General features: G+C 43.2%; 1 protein-coding gene across 1 annotated transcript in view; it reads left to right on the plus strand.

Annotated features, from left to right (window-relative positions):
• The first annotated feature begins 8,850 nt into the window (after positions 1-8,850).
• MSX2 (msh homeobox 2) overlaps positions 8,851-17,455 on the plus strand; it is a 37,231-nt gene continuing 28,626 nt past the window's right edge. Inside the window, exon 1 of the mRNA XM_069244662.1 lies at positions 8,851-9,354. Coding sequence (XP_069100763.1) covers positions 9,027-9,354 — 328 coding nt within the window. The 5' untranslated portion in view covers positions 8,851-9,026. The remainder of the gene's footprint in view (positions 9,355-17,455) is intronic.

Raw genomic sequence — 17,455 nt, forward strand, 5'->3', positions numbered from 1 at the left:
AGAAGGCGGCATTTCTTTCTTATTATTTATGTAGTATATTTGCAATAAAAAAAAATTTAATGTATCAATACACAATCTTGCCAAAGCCATATCTATTGTCTTTGTCAAACCTTGTTTTATAAATGTAATACCACTACATGAGCTACTTAAGGTAAACATGCTGCATTATTTTAGAGTCATATGATCCCAGAGACGTCCATGCCGGGGGTTTTCCAGAGGAGGGGAGCGCGCATGAGAACAAGCTGTACTTATCAGGCGGCAAGACAATTCACTGTAGGACACCTCACTCAGCACCTCTGAATGTCCTTTCAGTTTACAATTCACCAGCATTTCTGTTGTCACAGTCACCAAAAGGGGTGCTCCATGACTTTCAAGGAGAGGAGGCAGCAGTGGGACAGTTGGGTTCAAGATTGCAAAACGTATATCAAATTTGATATTTTTGTACACCTTGTCAATACCATGGAAGTTATCCTCAAAAGCAACTTATATCTAAGAGAAATTGACAAATGTAGGTTTAATTTTGCTGTTGGAGTAACTTTACTACTTTTGACTAATCATCATTTACAAGTGCACAGTTACTCAAAAGTGTACACTTACATGTTTCCACTCCCTGAAACATGGATATGGGCTAATGTTACCAGGCTATGTCACTACAGATTAAGAGGAGCAGCAGTAAATCCAACACCACACATGGCCAATCAATGATAGTGTGCAGAAAATAGTAAACAGTGTAGGCAAACAGTTAAAGAAAACCCTATAGCAAATAATGTTAAAATAAAATAATTTATTTCAAATTTATAAAAATATGTACAAAGTGAACATTAAAAAAACTATACAATCTAAAAATAAATATTATTTGATACTAAAATATGTTTTTTTTTCTTTTAAAAAGAAATGTAACTTTACTTTAAAACCATATACAGGGAGTGCAGAATTATTAGGCAAGTTGTATTTTTGAGGATTAATTTTATTATTGAACAACAACCATGTTCTCAATGAACCCAAAAAACTCATTAATATCAAAGCTGAAATTTTTGGAAGTAGTTTTTAGTTTGTTTTTAGTTTTAGCTATGTTAGGGGGATATCTGTGTGTGCAGGTGACTATTACTGTGCATAATTATTAGGCAACTTAACCCAAAAAAATATATACCCATTTCAATTATTTATTATTACCAGTGAAACCAATATAACATCTCAACATTCACAAATATACATTTCTGACATTCAAAAACAAAACAAAAACAAATCTGTGACCAATATAGCCACCTTTCTTTGCAAGGACACTCAAAAGCCTGCCATCCATGGATTCTGTCAGTGTTTTGATCTGTTCACCATCAACATTGCGTGCAGCAGAAACCACAGCCTCCCAGACACTGTTCAGAGAGGTGTACTGTTTTCCCTCCTTGTAAATCTCACATTTGATGATGGACCACAGGTTCTCAATGGGGTTCAGATCAGGTGAACAAGGAGGCCATGTCATTAGATTTCCTTCTTTTATACCCTTTCTTGCCAGCCACGCTGTGGAGTACTTGGACGCGTGTGATGGAGCATTGTCCTGCATGAAAATCATGTTTTTATTGAAGGATGCAGACTTCTACCTGTACCACTGCTTGAAGAAGGTGTCTTACAGGAACTGGCAGTAGGACTGGGAGTTGAGCTTGACTCCATCCTCAACCCGAAAAGGCCCCACAAGCTCATCTTTGATGATACCAGCCCAAACCAGTACTCCACCTCCACCTTGCTGGCGTCTGAGTCGGACTGGAGCTCTCTGCCCTTTACCAATCCAGCCACGGGCCCATCCATCTGGCCCATCAAGACTCACTCTCATTTCATCAGTCCATAAAACCTTAGGAAAATCAGTCTTGAGATATTTCTTGGCCCAGTCTTGACGTTTCAGCTTGTGTGTCTTGTTCAGTGGTGGTCGTCTTTCAGCCTTTCTTACCTTGGCCATGTCTCTGAGTATTGCACACCTTGTGCTTTTGGGCACTCCAGTGATGTTGCAGCTCTGAAATATGGCCAAACTGGTGGCAAGTGGCATCGTGGCAGCTGCACGCTTGACTTTTCTCAGTTCATGGGCAGTTAATTTGCGCCTTGGTTTTTCCACACGCTTCTTGCGACCCTGTTGACTATTCTGAATGAAACGCTTGATTCTTCGATGATCACGCTTCAGAAGCTTTGCAATTTTAAGAGTGCTGCATCCCTCTGCAAGATATCTCACTATTTTTGACTTTTCTGAGCCTGTCAAGTCCTTCTTTTGACCCATTTTGCCAAAGGAAAGGAAGTTGCCTAATAATTATGCACACCTGATATAGGGTGTTGATGTCATTAGACCACACCCCTTCTCATTACAGAGATGCACATCACCTAATATGCTTAATTGGTAGTAGTCTTTCGAGCCTATACAGCTTGGAGTAAGACAACATGCATAAAGAGGATGATCTGGTCAAAATACTCATTTGCCTAATAATTCTGCACTCCCTGTAGTCTGTTTCCAAAAATTCTATACATAGGTTTTTGTGATTTTAATAGAAACATTTTATTCAGGTGGGATTTTTTTGAAGTAAATCTTTATTTTTTTATTTTCATATATTTAAATTGCTTAAACATTTATTTAAAATTAAATTGTTAATACTGTACATTCTTTTATTTTGGTATCATTTTAAAATACATATTTCAATATAATTTGCATTAATATTTAACATAAACAGATTTTACCAATATTTTATAGTTTGATAAATTTTATATACATTCATTATACTTTACCACAGTGAGAGGTTCGCCAGGGTTGAGTTCTCCCAGAAGCATAGTAAAGGCAAAAGGAAGAAAGTTTGTTAACCTTGAAAAAATAGTAGAAGATATTTTCATATTAAATATTGATGTAAATTCATTTTTTACATTTATTTTAAATATATAACAAATATAAAAATGATAAAGCAAAAACAAATTCGTTTTTAATTAATATTTAAATACTTATAATGTATTAAATTAAACTTTTGTACATTTAAAATTTTAAAAATACCAACTAAAGTAAAAATAAATATGTTCATTGTGTATTACTAAGTATTAAAGTGATGTATGGAAGCATGAAAACAAATGTAATTATATTGTAATGACAATAATGGTACATTAACTTTAAACTCAAAGAGGACATTAAAAAATATTTAATTAAAATAATAGCTATGTCTTACTGTTAGACAATTTGTAACGTTAAATTAAAATTATTAATATTTTTGAATGGTCTAAAAATGTAATTTAATTTACTATTATTTCCTGGTGTGGTTTAATTTAATCCAATGTCTTCATTATATTCAATGGAAGGATGTCTGTCTTGCTTATCTACACCTGCATTAATCTTCACCTTGGGTCAAGAGTTACAAGACTGCCAGGGAGAATTTTTGCTCTTACATCTTTATCCTCCCAGCTAGGACCCTCTTAAAGAGACACTTGATGTGTATTATTAAGGGCAGGTGGCATCAGGCCAATGGGAGGAGTCACCCTTAATTTGGGCATCAAGGAGGACAGTTGACAGATCTTCAAAATGTCCTGTCTTTGAAAGATTGCAATACCTGTGGGTTTGCTTATGCTATGGCTTCCTCTCAGAACACAGCATGAGTTGCAACAACCATGCCTTAAAATGTCAATGTACATCAGACATTTATGTTCTAGTAACTTGTAAAAAAATAATAGAATGTTTGGATTTTGTAATGGTACATTTTGCTTTCTGCCCTGCATAGTTCAGTCTAGAATGGGTACATAGGGAATACTTGATTGGTTGCCTTACTGGATCCTCAAAATCCTGTTTGGGTATTTTTGATACCTTCTTAGTTGCCTTTAATAAGCTGTTTGAATGTCACGATTTGTAGCATTCCACTGAGGCAGCAATGTGTGATATTCAGCACAGTAGATGTTTTGAGCTACATGACTCAATTTTGTCAATTAGCAGCTGAAACTACTTGAACTCAAATAACTCTTTTACAAAAAGGCTTGAAAGAAGAGCTTAAGGATGAGTTTGTAAACTTCAATGTCCTATTTCATTTTCTCAACTCATTGATTTAGTGCTTTTACTAGAATATTGACTGCAGGCAACACAAAAAGAAAGAAGAAAGTCCTAAGAAAGGAATCTAATGCCATTAGAGTCTCTCCTTTAAATTAACCAGATGTTCCAGTGGACTTGGTGCTTCAGGAAGAACTTGAGGTCGTGAGGAGCAGAGGATAGAGAAAGAAAAAGGTTCTCCATTGTGAGGCAGACTTATGTCTTTATTACGGTTAACCTGGACCAAGGATTCAGATTTTCTCCAAATGGACTTAGAAAATGGAGGAAGAACCCAATCATGCCATGGGAAAGAGATGAATTCAGGACTGCATTGGCTTCCTTCATTGAGTAATGTTAACAATCATTTGTTACTTTTACCAATCACATTGAGAACAAAACGAATGCAAATGTGTTAATGCATCTGCATTATCTTATATTGGTGCCTATGAAATATTCATTGATTGAGACTGGGCCCCTAGGAATAATGGTTCTTAGAGACTTAAAAATACTTTGAATTGATTCAAAGTGGTTTGAAAGGCATCTTTGCTGTTGCAGTTTCTCCTTTACAAATACTACTGAAGGATGCTCTTTTGACATTATTGCCTTCACTGATTGTGTTGTAATATTTGGAATACCTTGACATAATCTCTTTGTCAATTAATTTATTGGAATAATATCTTTGTTTAGACCGTTTTGGTGTGACCATTGTTATGCTTCAGGTAATTATTGGTCCCAAAGTGAGGAGAAAAAGGATTTCACCTCAAATTTAGTTATAGCTAATCTTTCTTCAATGCCACTTCGGCGCATGCATTGATGTTAGTTTTTCCCATGCCCAAAATCAGTTGGCTTCCTTTTCGTAGGGATTATGATTATGCCATACAAACTGACCCTGGTTCTAATGCTCTTTTGGCCTCCTTTATTCCTTATCAGAGACAGTTAAGGAGATGCTGAAGGTTCACTTACAGGAAAATCTGCCCAATGGGCTAATTGTATGATGTTCTTCTGGGCCCCTTTGTTATTTGTATCAAAGAAAGGTCAAGATCTCCAACTATGTATAGATTACAAAGGGTTAATTCAAATTGCACACAAGAGTCATTATAGTTTACCTTTCATAATTGACATTCTAGAGTCAGTGTAACAAACACAAATCTTTAGAAAACTTGATTTGCAAGTTGCTTATCATCTGCTGCATACAAAAAGGACATTTTAAAAATCATGTAATGAATGGATTCAACATTTTCTGATGTTTTTAATCACTTTGTATTTTTCTACCTGGATTTTTTGGTGTATTCTAAGGCCCATAAGCAACATCGAGAATATGTGAGCACGGTGTCAAGGGACAGCAGTTGTCTTTAGTGTTAATTTGCAATTGAAACATGAATATCCTGGATTTAGGCTGTATGCTTCTGTTCGTTTCAATGGATCCAAAAAAAATGATTATTTTGAAATTGCCTTCTCTATCTAATGTATGGGTCCTCAAAGCTTGATTTTGCTCATTTGTATCACTGATTTCTAAGAACTTTTCTGACATAATCAGTGACATCACTAATGTTCTTAAGAAGGGAAATATGAAAATAAATTTTTACTGTGGTAATCGAGCATAAAGTGTGTTTAATGCACTGAAAATAATGTTTTCTCAAACACTAACTTTATGTTATCCTGATTCTTCAAAGAAATTTATTGGGGAAACATACACCTCTGGAAGAGTGCTGCTACAAAATGAAGATGATGGACAAGAATGTCCTATCTATAATTTGTTTCATGATTTGCTCTTGAAAGAGAACTTCTAACCACAGAAATGGCTTTTACTGAATGTATTTTAACACAAAGTACCAGGACATTAATGCAGAGAAGGTATGGGCCCCCACTAACACTGAATAAAGGTGCCCAGGGAATAGTTAAATTCTAGTTGAGATGTTCCCTAAAAGGAACTCATCACCAAAGTGGCATGCTTCATCATCAGCCCAACTTCATCATGGTTCCCAGAGGTAGGCACAGTGAACTTTCCCCGGTTCTCGTTTGAGGAGATGTCTCTCCTGAGCTGCTTGTAGCCTAATAAATTAAAATGAATGAGGGATGAATAATAACACAGCTACTTTACTGATATCTCCCTGCCACATGAGTAAAAACAGTGGGCCACTGGGAAAGGGCAAAAATGCACCATATCTACAAGATGCAACACATTTCTGTCCTCTCCCCCTGCACTGGTGCACAATTTGCTGCCTAGCATCAATGCAGGCACCCTTGCACCATGGTGGGGATTATTGTTTTTGTGCAGGAAGGGGCACCTTCCTGTACAAAAACAATCACAAGAGGTGTTCTCCTCTTTCTATGTGTGCTGCATTCTGCAGCACTCATAGAATAGGAAAAAATTAGGAGAAATAAAGATATTTATACCCGTTGTGTCACTCTTACGCCACCCATGAGGTGGTGTAGGAATCCGACACATTCCCAGACTTGTATATCTGGGAATGCGTCAGATTCCACTGGGTTCCATGGGTGTTGTGTGGGAACAACCAAAGCAACAACCATGGAACCCATGTGTGGGAGAGGCAGCGAGTTGGAATAGAAAAATGTGCCAGAAGGCAAGAATGTCTTACCTGAAACCTAATTGTTGGTTTTAACCACCCTAATTTAAGGAGTATTGGAAACCTTCTGCAGTCAAGATGATGATCCTATATGGTACAGGGCTGAACTGGGAACCCAAAGCAGCTCTGGCAAAGTTTGTCAGAGCTGCCCCCATAGGGTTCATAGCAAGTGAGCCTGACCACACAATAGGGTTTGGGGGTTGGGGGGTCTCCCCGTCCCTAAGAAAAAGTAGAAAAAATGGCAAAAACTGTGCATTCTACAGCACATTTTTCATTAACTATTCCATTGTATTAGTTTGTAAATCATGACCTTACAGAGCACCAGGATATGGCACTCTTTAATGGGGCTCTTCGATGAGTCCCTTGTCATCACTCTAACAGTGCTTCTCATTTCCCCATAGCCCCTCTCTTTCATGTATTTCATTTGTGTTATAGCACTTATTTAATAGCATAGGGTGTTGGAGTACCTTACATCACACACACGTGCAGAGACAATGAATTATACGTTTGTTAGTCAGTGTATATTTTTATTTAATACAAAATGTACTTCAAGGTGTAGGATTCACATGTCACCCATACTGGTAGGCATTTTATGAGAGTGCTTGGTCTGGGGAAACATAAACTCAGGATTTGGGAAAGTAACACAGTGGTTAGATTTGATTTTTGTAATAATTGATTTCTACAAAAAAACCTTTTTAGCAAAATGAGGATAATCAAAGGCTGAGTAAAAACGTAAGTTCATAACCTATGCCATGCAGTTTGCATGCAGCTCTTTGATGGCAGTTATCACACTGTGTTAGATTATGAATGATTGTGACTTAAGAACTGTACAGTAGCAAAAAGAAAAGCAGTATCCCACTCAGCTATGGACATAATACTGTTCTGTGATCTGCATAGCACACCTTCTTTGCAGCAGGCATACTAACACTCTGAGCTACCATACATGAGTCCATACTGCCACTAGACAAAACTCTGATCTTTCCAGCAGGTACGTTAATCACCAGACTTATCTTGGCACGTTTATTTTTGTCTAAAAACTGTGGGACATACAAGGAACACTGCAGTGCTTTTAAAACTGCTGGGCAGCTACAAAACCAGTCCCGCCATTTCAGCCTCTTTGTTACCCCGCTGGGCATCTATTAGACCCAGCAATTTCTGAAAGTTACAAAATCAAATGTTCAGTTGAGGGTGATGTGACTTGCAAGGAGCCCTATAAGACTTATTACCCAGAATTCCCTGCAAACCTCACTGATTGAGGCACGACGACAGGCAAAGGACAGACACCCAGCTTTCCTGAATACATAAGACGAGGGAAAGATACGTTTCTCCAAGATTGTAACCACTAAGGTACAGGCTACCAGAAGCAAAAGTTCACTTGGTGTCCCTTGAAGGAGTGTGAAGTCTAAGCCGCTTGCCACCCCCAGAAATCCACTTGGAGGAAGTGGATGAAAAATGCCAAGTCGAGAGCATGACGCATCATACACATGTGAAGGCCTTATCGGCGGCTAAATATTCCTGCTCCATTGCTGCTACTCAACTAACCCCGAAAAGCTAACGTGATATAAATATATCCGAATACACGTTCGGCGAGTGCAAGGCTTCTTTTTTTTTTTTACTTTTCTCGGATTCCATCGCACTAGTGACGCGACTCTCGCCCGTGCTCTGCGGCATTCGTCAAATTAAACCGAGACTTCATACCCCCCAGGGAAGTGGGGAATACAGAAGCCGAAGTCTCACTATAAACACCTCCTCCCACCACCACCGCCCCCTCCAGTGCTTGAAACGAGCTTGTATCCAAGCGATCGCAGACTTCAAAAGCCCCGAACAATTGTTTTCCTGTGTAAGTGTCTCAGATGAAAGCTCAGGTGATCTGTTAACTGTTTACATGTAGACAGGCGGAGAGACGGCGCAGCAGGGAGGAGGGCCCGGGGTGGAAGCAGCGAGAGAGAAGAAAGAGAGCCAAGGTTATTTGAGCTTCCTCTTCGTATAATCAGTCGTAATTGCTCGAGTGGCTTTTCAATTCGCCTGTGATCGGAGCCCTTCAGGGTCCGGCTAATGACACGGTGCAGCGTTCTGCAGTCTATGTAATTAACCCCTAATTGATTTTTTTTACAGATCCTTGAAGGGAAAATGGGCAAGAAGCTCTTAGCCAATCGCGTGATCCCTGGCGTTTCGTCAGCGGACTGGATTGGCTGGGCCTTCAGCGACAGAGTAAAAAAAATAAAAAACAAAACAAATGAGAGGAAGAAAGTTTGAGGGAGTTTTGTTGGAGGAGCCGGAGGTGACAGAGCTGAGCGCTGCAGTTTGGGGCTGTGTTTTCTCGTTATTGCGGTGACGGACAGCATTTTTTGGGAGAGTCCTGGAAGGATTTTAGGACTTTTGCCCTCTCTCTAGCAGCTGTGAGGATGATGATGGCGCGGTCTTCAATGGGGAAGGAGGACTTGTCTTCGGACGAGGAAGGCAGCGCGGTCCCGGCGACTCCCAGCGCGGACTCCAAGGTGCGAGTCTCCAGCTTGCCCTTCTCTGTGGAGGCGCTGATGGCGGACAAGAGGTGTTCCCCGCGGGGGGTGCCAAGCGTGCCCCCGCCGCCGCACCCCACATTCAGAGGGGCACGGGACAGCCCCAGCCCTCTTGGTGGCTCTGCCTCCATGGACACCGCCTCGGTCAAGTCGGAAAACTCCGAGGACGGGGGGGCCTGGGCCAAGGAAGGGGGCAGATATTCTCCTCCACCAAGTGAGTACTGGGGGCGCCTGGCTGATGGGGTGCGGGAGTACAGGTGGGGGGAAAAGGCTGCTCCCACAAGCCTAGATGGCGTTAGAGATGTCTTTTTCATGCAATATGTTTAATATCTGTTATGCTCCATGCACAAGGGACTGTAATGAAAAATATAGGTGATAGGTCTCCCCCCTCTGCAGAGTACATGGCGGGGGATCGGTTTTATGCGTTGCAGTAAAGGGAGCGTGCTAAAGGTATCTAAATTTGTTGGCACACGAGCTGCGCTATAACCTAACATTATTGCACGGGTAAAACGTTGTATATTGAAGCTGTGCACTGGCGCGTGCCCTGTATTACCTCCACCGAGGCAGCAGTCGTCTGTGTACAAGCCCTTGTCACTGTCTGCGCCGGGGAGCGCCAAGAGGAGGATTACATACTATCACCCCCTGCTGCACGAAAAGTATATTAAAAGGCGACACTGTCTCTCCTGGTTACTGGGAGCTTGACATAGGTTAATGTAAAACGGTCTCCAGATTTTCTTTGGATCCCGCTGCCAGCTCCACTGAATGCCACGGTTGCTGAATACCAGCCTCTGTGGTCTTGATTTCACTTCATGCCTCTTTGTTGCACCTCCAGACTCTTCCGTACTCCCTTTCTCACTCTTGCGGGGCTTTTTCACTCTGCGTTCTCCCTTTGTCTTCGTTTATTTCCAACCTGTATCTCCTGCTGTCTCCCCTTTCTACATCTCTCTCAGATACTGATGAAGAAAAGTAATGCGCGGTCTCTAAGCATGAGAGCCGGGGTCCACCAGCTACAAGCTCCGGCACAAATTATGCACTGGATTGGGTATCATGGTTGCCAGTTATGCTGCATTGCCGCATAGCATTGATACCACCGTTTTTCAGTGCACTGTGGGTAATAGATGGGATCGTTGCCTGTGGTACTAGGGTGATGTGTTGTACTCCAAGGGAGCCCCCTCGGTCGGAAGCGGTCTCTACATAGCGGCCTCTGTACGTTACAACGATTAGTCCCAGAACAATATGCTATTAAAGTTTCTCATCTTTTACGAAGTCAGTCCACCCCCTCCAATGTAAGACAGCTGTAGCGCTTGTTCATCGTAGGGCAGAAGGTAGCACTATAAGACCCACAACATGTACTATAGTGGCGTGTCTGAATGACCCTGTAAATGTGGCCGCTTTCACTTTCTGAGTTTGGGAGTGCTTTTTTCTATATTTCTTTTACTGCATAACGTCCTAACCAAACCCCAGTGAAACTAGAAAAATTTGATATAATGAGTAATGCTTCCATCACTAAAGCCGTGTACCGGGGTCGCTCAATTAAACAGAATTGTCTTTATCGTCGCTCTCGGGCGCGTCTGCAGGCCGCAGCCTTTGCTGTGTATTGCGCATAGGACACCTACAAACGTCGTGGATAGCGAAAGATTCGCTGGAAACTGAGGCTAGAGTCACTTGTAACTCAAGAAATAGAGCCCGACAGGCCGAATTTAGCCGTTCATCTTTCCGAGGTCCCCCAATACATTATCCTTCGCCTCGGTAACTTCAACGCCTAATTTTTACGTTTATAAATCGCAAAAAAAAGAGTTTGCTTTCTTCAAACTTTTAAACACAGCCGTGTACTTTAATCTGGGGCTTACATAACATACACCACATAAACTGCACATTCCTATAACAGACAAGCGCCTCGTATAATTCAGCTACAGTTCGTGTTACGGGTAGGTGGTAAGGGTCTGTTTATCAACTGCCGAATTACCGGCTTGCTCTGTACGTAGGAATTGTACTGTCCCCGTACCATACTTTATAAAGCGAGGGTCGATGTATTTATAAACAGGTCCACTTCACTTCCGGTATGTGTGTATTCACTGGAGGGTCCCATCAGCCCCTATGTTCTTGGTATCCTCAACCCACAAGCTTCCGTTTATCGGTGCCAGGCGTGGCGGGGGAGGGGGGTGGGGGGGAGTTCACTGCCCCCTCCTGTATTGAGACTGTTCCTGTGCATCACTCTGCTGTGCTGTCACCACAGCTCGCGCCATACTGGTCCCATAGCACCTCAAAACCGGTCATCTCACTGTTTATATTGCAGGGGCGCTCCAAAATGACAGGGGCGTCGTCAGTGTATAAACCGTACTATCTGATCCCGAGTTTAGAGTTTATGTTGGTTCAGTTCCAGTGACACCGTAAACCTACTCTTGTCACTGTATATACCGATGGACCGAGTGAGAGTGACTCTAGCAGTTCATAAACCGCTCTCTCTGTTCCAGACGTTAAAGTTATTTATATTTAATGTTGTCTAAGTCTCCGTGAAACCTCAAACAAGTTCATCTCACTAACATATAGTTAAATAATATTTATATATGTATATACACACACACACACACACACACACATACATGCCGGGACTTTCCAGAATGCGAGGGGCGCCACCAGATGAAAAACCGCTCCATCTGCCCCTGAGTTTAAAGTTATTTACTCTCATTGAAGGCTCCTGGCGCCCCAATCTTTCCAAAATAACAATTTCAAGGAGGAGAAGGTCAGTTTATCCTTAGGACTCTGGATAAACTGCTCTACGAGTTCAAACTGTATTATCTCATGAATCTGCCGGATGAATGAACTGATCTGTCTCACTTACGATATTGTCGTCCTAATAAAGTTGCGTATTTCACCTGGTTCTCGCCGAATGTATAAGCGCTTCTCACAAATCGCCTCTGGCACCCTGTTTGTTCATTAACGTCCCAATCTCCCTCCAATATTGGAGGAGGTTGCACAGATAAACCGCCCTGGTTCGGTGCTACATAAAGAAATACTCTATTATAAAATAGCGCTTTACACCGCACGTCTGCAGTTTCGAGGTGCGGCAAGTAGAAGGTTTTACTATTACTCGATTTCTTGTACTCGGTGCACCCACTTCCGAAGGATGTGCGTCTGTGTCGGCCTAGCCTGTTGCATTCCAGATCGCTGTACATTTTAATGCCGAGTGTTCAGCTCAATGAGCTGTCTGTTCTATCTTTGGTTTTGTGTATATAGAACGACTCCCTGGACCTCCTATATCGACCTTCTTGCAAGGATAAATCGGTCTGTTTTCCTACCGCGAGGTGGGTTATACGGTCAAATTCATTTCGATTCCTCTATCTTTCTGCATTTTACGTGTATTTCACCCATAAGCCGTTGTATTTCACGTATCGGCAGCTGTTGCTTTAAAAAGCACAGTCAAAGGCATCCTGATATTTTGCGGATTACCAACATTGACCCCATGGAGGGGTCTCCTGGCTGCCGCCCCTTTACTTTGTAGCGATGCCCGAATTAAGTGCAGTGTCTTTACCTTGGCCAGTTATCTGGTCGGGGCACGCGGTGTTTTTATGGCGTTGTAGTTGGCGTCGCTGCTTCCTGCGTCCAGGCGCGTTTTATATGATAAAACACCAGAAAGTTTCGTTTACAGTATTAAAGAAACCGATCTCTATTTTACTCGAAAACATTCGTGCAACAAAGTCAATTGCAGCTTCTCATCGCAAACCTCTGAACTTCGCATCACGGTTTGCCTTCTCGCTTTAAAGCAGGAGGAATTTCCCAAAGCAAAGTCTTGCATATGTTTTTATTTTTTTATTATAGTGCTACATGTCCTCACACAAACACATGTCATTTATGGATAATGTATTGTGCTTTCAAGGCGTTAGCGTAGCCCTTGCGCTGAATTGCCAGCCATGCAACACATGTCGGAATAAAGCCACCGATAACTTAGTGGAAGTCTCTCTATGTAATTTGTATCTCTTTATGCCAATTACAGGCCGCCCTAAGTTGCTATGGGCGTTTTGGGGTAGAGTGTGTGTTTGCATTTAATGTAATTTCCCTTCCTGTTATTAAGAGCGATAAACGGTAAAAGAGCATCTTAGCCCCGAAATCAGAATAAAGAACGTCTAGGCACTTTGGTGGTAGAGTAGTGCTGCAGCACATAACCCCAAACCCGATCGGTTCTTCTCTCTTGCGGCTCCTTGGCCTCCCTTTCAGGGTACCGCAATGTTATGCTGGTGTGAAAGCTTCTGACACGGGAACCAATATATTCCGCACCTGCTCAGTTTTCTATTCTTCCTCGAAGGACAAAAAAGGTGACCATATCACTTAGTGCTGAAGGGCCCATTCAAGACTTTGTATGAATATGTGGACGCGAATGAAAAAAAAAAAATCAGAATAATGCCGTTACACATTACGGTCGTTTGTTTTGTTAGAAACTAGACGCGTGTCCAAATTCTTGTAAAATGCTATAAAATGTCTTTTATTAAAGAGCTCCCATGCTGTCAGGCACGACCCCTGTACCAGAATGCATGCGTTGAACCCCGCTTTAAATCTTCTCAGTCCGGCAGGCCAAATGTCGCGTGCCGGCGATGCATTAAAATCAGATTATGCACACGGGACAGACCCGATGACACGTATTAATGTCAACAGGATTACGGCTCAGTTCCAGTCAGTAAAACAATACTGCATATTTTAACTACCCAGAGCAGACGAGAGAAAGTCACGTAGCAGAAAAGAACCACTTAGACCGGGGAGGACCGATCACCCCTCTCCGAGAGGCGTCACGGACAGCCGGGGCGGTGGGTGGGGGCCCCTCCCAGGCGCCAGGGACATAAAAACACAAGATTGATTTATCCCCTGTCAGGCTTGTTTCATGTCCGGTTAGACGAAAGGTTTCTAGGTCCCATCTCCATGGGAGGGATGGGGCATTCATCGTGACTGTAGCGTTGCGCTCTGCAGTAAATATATCTAGTGAATTTGGAAGAAACCATAAAACTGTGGGAAGCTCGGCAACCCCCTGGATCCTCCCCACAAGCTAAAGTACCGCTCTCAGTGGCGTATACATCGTTATGAGGAAATCCACCTTTTCTGCACTGAGAAAATAAAGATGTAAGTTATTCATAGGCAAGTGCACTGGGGCTTTTCAGACTCCTGTGTCTATTCAGTGAACCCCACGACGGAGACGTGTGCTGTGGCCACTGCGGTGCAGGGGGGGCCAACACCCCCCCCCCCCCCCCAACCTTCAATGGGGGCCCACCCAGCCCTAGGTCACTACAATCTGTGAGATATTGGAGACCCACGGGAGCCCCCTTCGCATGGTGCAGGGGTCTCCGTCATTTTGTGTTCCCCCACTGCCCCGCGACCCCTCCGACCTGGAAGTTAACGCGCTGAACCGGCAGCGCAGAAACAAGCAAGGTGGGCCGAAGAGTTGCGCGATGTCTGGGCCCAGCCCGGCTGCAGGCGGCTAGCGGTCCATGCAGAGGGTCAGAGAGAACAGCGCCACGAGGCCGGTGATCACTTCCCCATTCCAATCAAATCAAGCGAGAAACTTTCTGTGTACGGCAGCCCTGCACCTCAGCAGCGCAGGATTACACAGCTCGCGATGTGAAGCCCTCCCTGTCACATATGTGACCGGAGAAAGGGAAAGTGAGTATCACTCGGTGAGGTCTGAGAGGATCGTGGCCTTGCGTACTCCGGAAGTCACGTCGTTCGAGAATAGATCTCCCCTGATTCTTCTGGGGGGTTGTGTGGTCTCTGTGACTCCTGCAGGGCAACTGGGAAGGGTCTCCTTTCGAAAAGCCCCGCTACCCTCGCCCTCATCGTTCCACTGAGGATGAAAGTGTCCTCGCCAGCAATATGTCTAGCAAGAAAGTGACCTTGATGGATGAGCAGTGCCACCTGCTCCGGGCATACTATATTCAGTGCTTAATTTGAGCCGGTGGTTGCCAGTGGTTGCTTCCTATACTCATTTTGGGGACCGGCGCTTGTTTTGTTAAACAGACATTTCCCCGAGAGAGAGAGAGAGAGAGGAAAACTCAAAGACAAAGGGGCAAGAGGAGGTGAAAGACAGAAAGAATGTTGTAAAGGGAGAACTTATGAATCTGCAAGAGTGAGAGAAAGGTTCAGGCAGGTGCTGGGAGTGCATTGAAGAGACTTGAGGTGGATTTAGGGCTACAGAGCCTTGGCATTTGGCGCACTGGCATTTAATAGTGCTGGCCGGCCTTCTGAGTGGTTGTTTGGGCATTGGCACTCATTATTTTACAAATTATGCCCTGTTCTACCTAACATCCTAGCAGCTCCTCACTTCTTCATCTGGGTCATGAGTCCATGCAGCTGGGCATTGGCAGAAAACATCTTGCTCAGGACTTTAGACACTATGCCCTCTTTATATTCCATTGACTGGAGGCCGAAAGGCACTACAATGCCATACTAATTGCAGGTTGTGAACAATAGAAGCATAATTAGCAATAACATTTTTATTTCTTAGTTGTCTTGGATGACACAACATGAAATTATGGAGTTTTTCCTCGAAAATGTAGTGAGATACTTAAAACGAATCACTTGGTCTTGCTACTTCACAATTGTACTTGGAGGCCTTGAACTGTGCGTGCAGCACTCATGAGGCAGCTCGGGGTAAATTTCTTTGTACTGGCCAATGGAGGCAATGCTTTCACAAGTCAGGTCATCAGTCGTACTACAACAATAAAAAATGTCCCACCTCACACATTGTTGGTTTGGGTAGCAAAAGACACCCATGATTCGGGTGCAGTGAGCCAGTCCCTCACCTGGGCCTCAACGTCCTTACACCTGCTGCACTAATAATAGTTTTGCCTTTAATGACCTGATTTGGAGCTTTGTAGAAGGGATACTCCACCACGAACATGACAGAGATCCCGTCCGCCTTATTACAAGTGCCTTCATATTCAGTAGGTGATGTGTCCCATTCACCTTATTAGAAATGCATTAGATTCGATGGCACTGTAACAGGATGTAAATGTTTGTGACAGAGTAGCCCTTCCTCCACACTTTAAATCAGGCCCTCCGTCAGGACCGGCTGCCAGTCCAACAGCAGCATCACTTGCAATATGAAGCCACACGGGTCAACATTTGAACTGCCCAGGGGAGGAGCATGAGGAGGCTAGGTGATCTAGACTTGATGGAGGTATCCAGGACCATCCTGAGACTGATTAGCTGTCATCTGAGATTATTTTATAGTAACCTGCAGAGTACGTGGGAGCAATGGATTAATTTATAGGTTTGTGTGCTATATTTGCCTTTTGTCTTCATGTTACGATTCCATTAGGGGCTGCATCATAAGACAGGATAACAGCATCACTCTGTTCACTCACAGACACCACTAAAATACTTCCTACTTGCCCATACTGCCCTCCCACGATTCCACCCAAGCACCTCTCACTGCCTAGCATGGGACCTTTGCACTAAAGTGCTTTGGTCCTGGTCTGGCAGTATGGGCTGGACTGTTGCCTCATTGTGCCAGGGTCAATTCTGATTTGCATATGGTGGGGTCCAAATTTTAAAGGCACAGTGAGCAAAATAATGACTGGCTGGGATGTGGCGGCTGAGATCAATTCAAGCATTTCATCCATCACTTTCTGGTATCCTAGTGGATATAAAGCTTTGTTCAAAAGTAACTGCAATATAAATGTAATCTCAATGACAAACATTCTACCCTTCATGTGCATAAGGACGCTAGTAATGTACCTTTCACATTCATGGGGAAGGAGTGTGGCATGCCTTAGGTGAATTGTAACCTCACACAATCAGACATTCTCACCCCCCTGGGAGGGGCAGCCCTTTCTGTGATCCATCAAACTGCCTAGGAGAGGGTGCCACCATTTCTGGAAGTTACTTCATGCACTGAGCTGGGACATTTTTTCCACTAACTGAGGCTCACCTGTGGTTGGTCGCTTTAGGGGGCAAAGGCTAGGTGGTTGAACATTCTCAGCCTTTGCTCTAGCCCCCTGATGTGACCCTCCCTATTAGATCTGTGGGATCGCCGAGTTGCTGACTTTTAGGAACCATCAAATGTGGCTGTTTTTCAGCTCTTGTGCAAAGGCTGCATTGCACAGGGTGGTGGTCTGAACATGTCCGTGCCTTCTGAGTGCCAAGACGCCCAGTCAAGTGGGTGATTGCTGTTCAAAATATATTAAATTGAGAAACTGTATGTGCACTGCAAGCTCGGGGTTGACACGGTGTGTACAATGTGTTGTCAAGCAGGTGCCCTGCCTGCATTGTGGAAGGGCTGGACACTTTCACTGAGGACTTTTTTAAGTGCACTTACAGGATGCACCTCA

The sequence above is a fragment of the Pleurodeles waltl genome, chromosome 7, assembly GCF_031143425.1.
Source record: "Pleurodeles waltl isolate 20211129_DDA chromosome 7, aPleWal1.hap1.20221129, whole genome shotgun sequence".
In the NCBI taxonomy this organism is placed as follows: Eukaryota; Metazoa; Chordata; class Amphibia; order Caudata; family Salamandridae; genus Pleurodeles; species Pleurodeles waltl.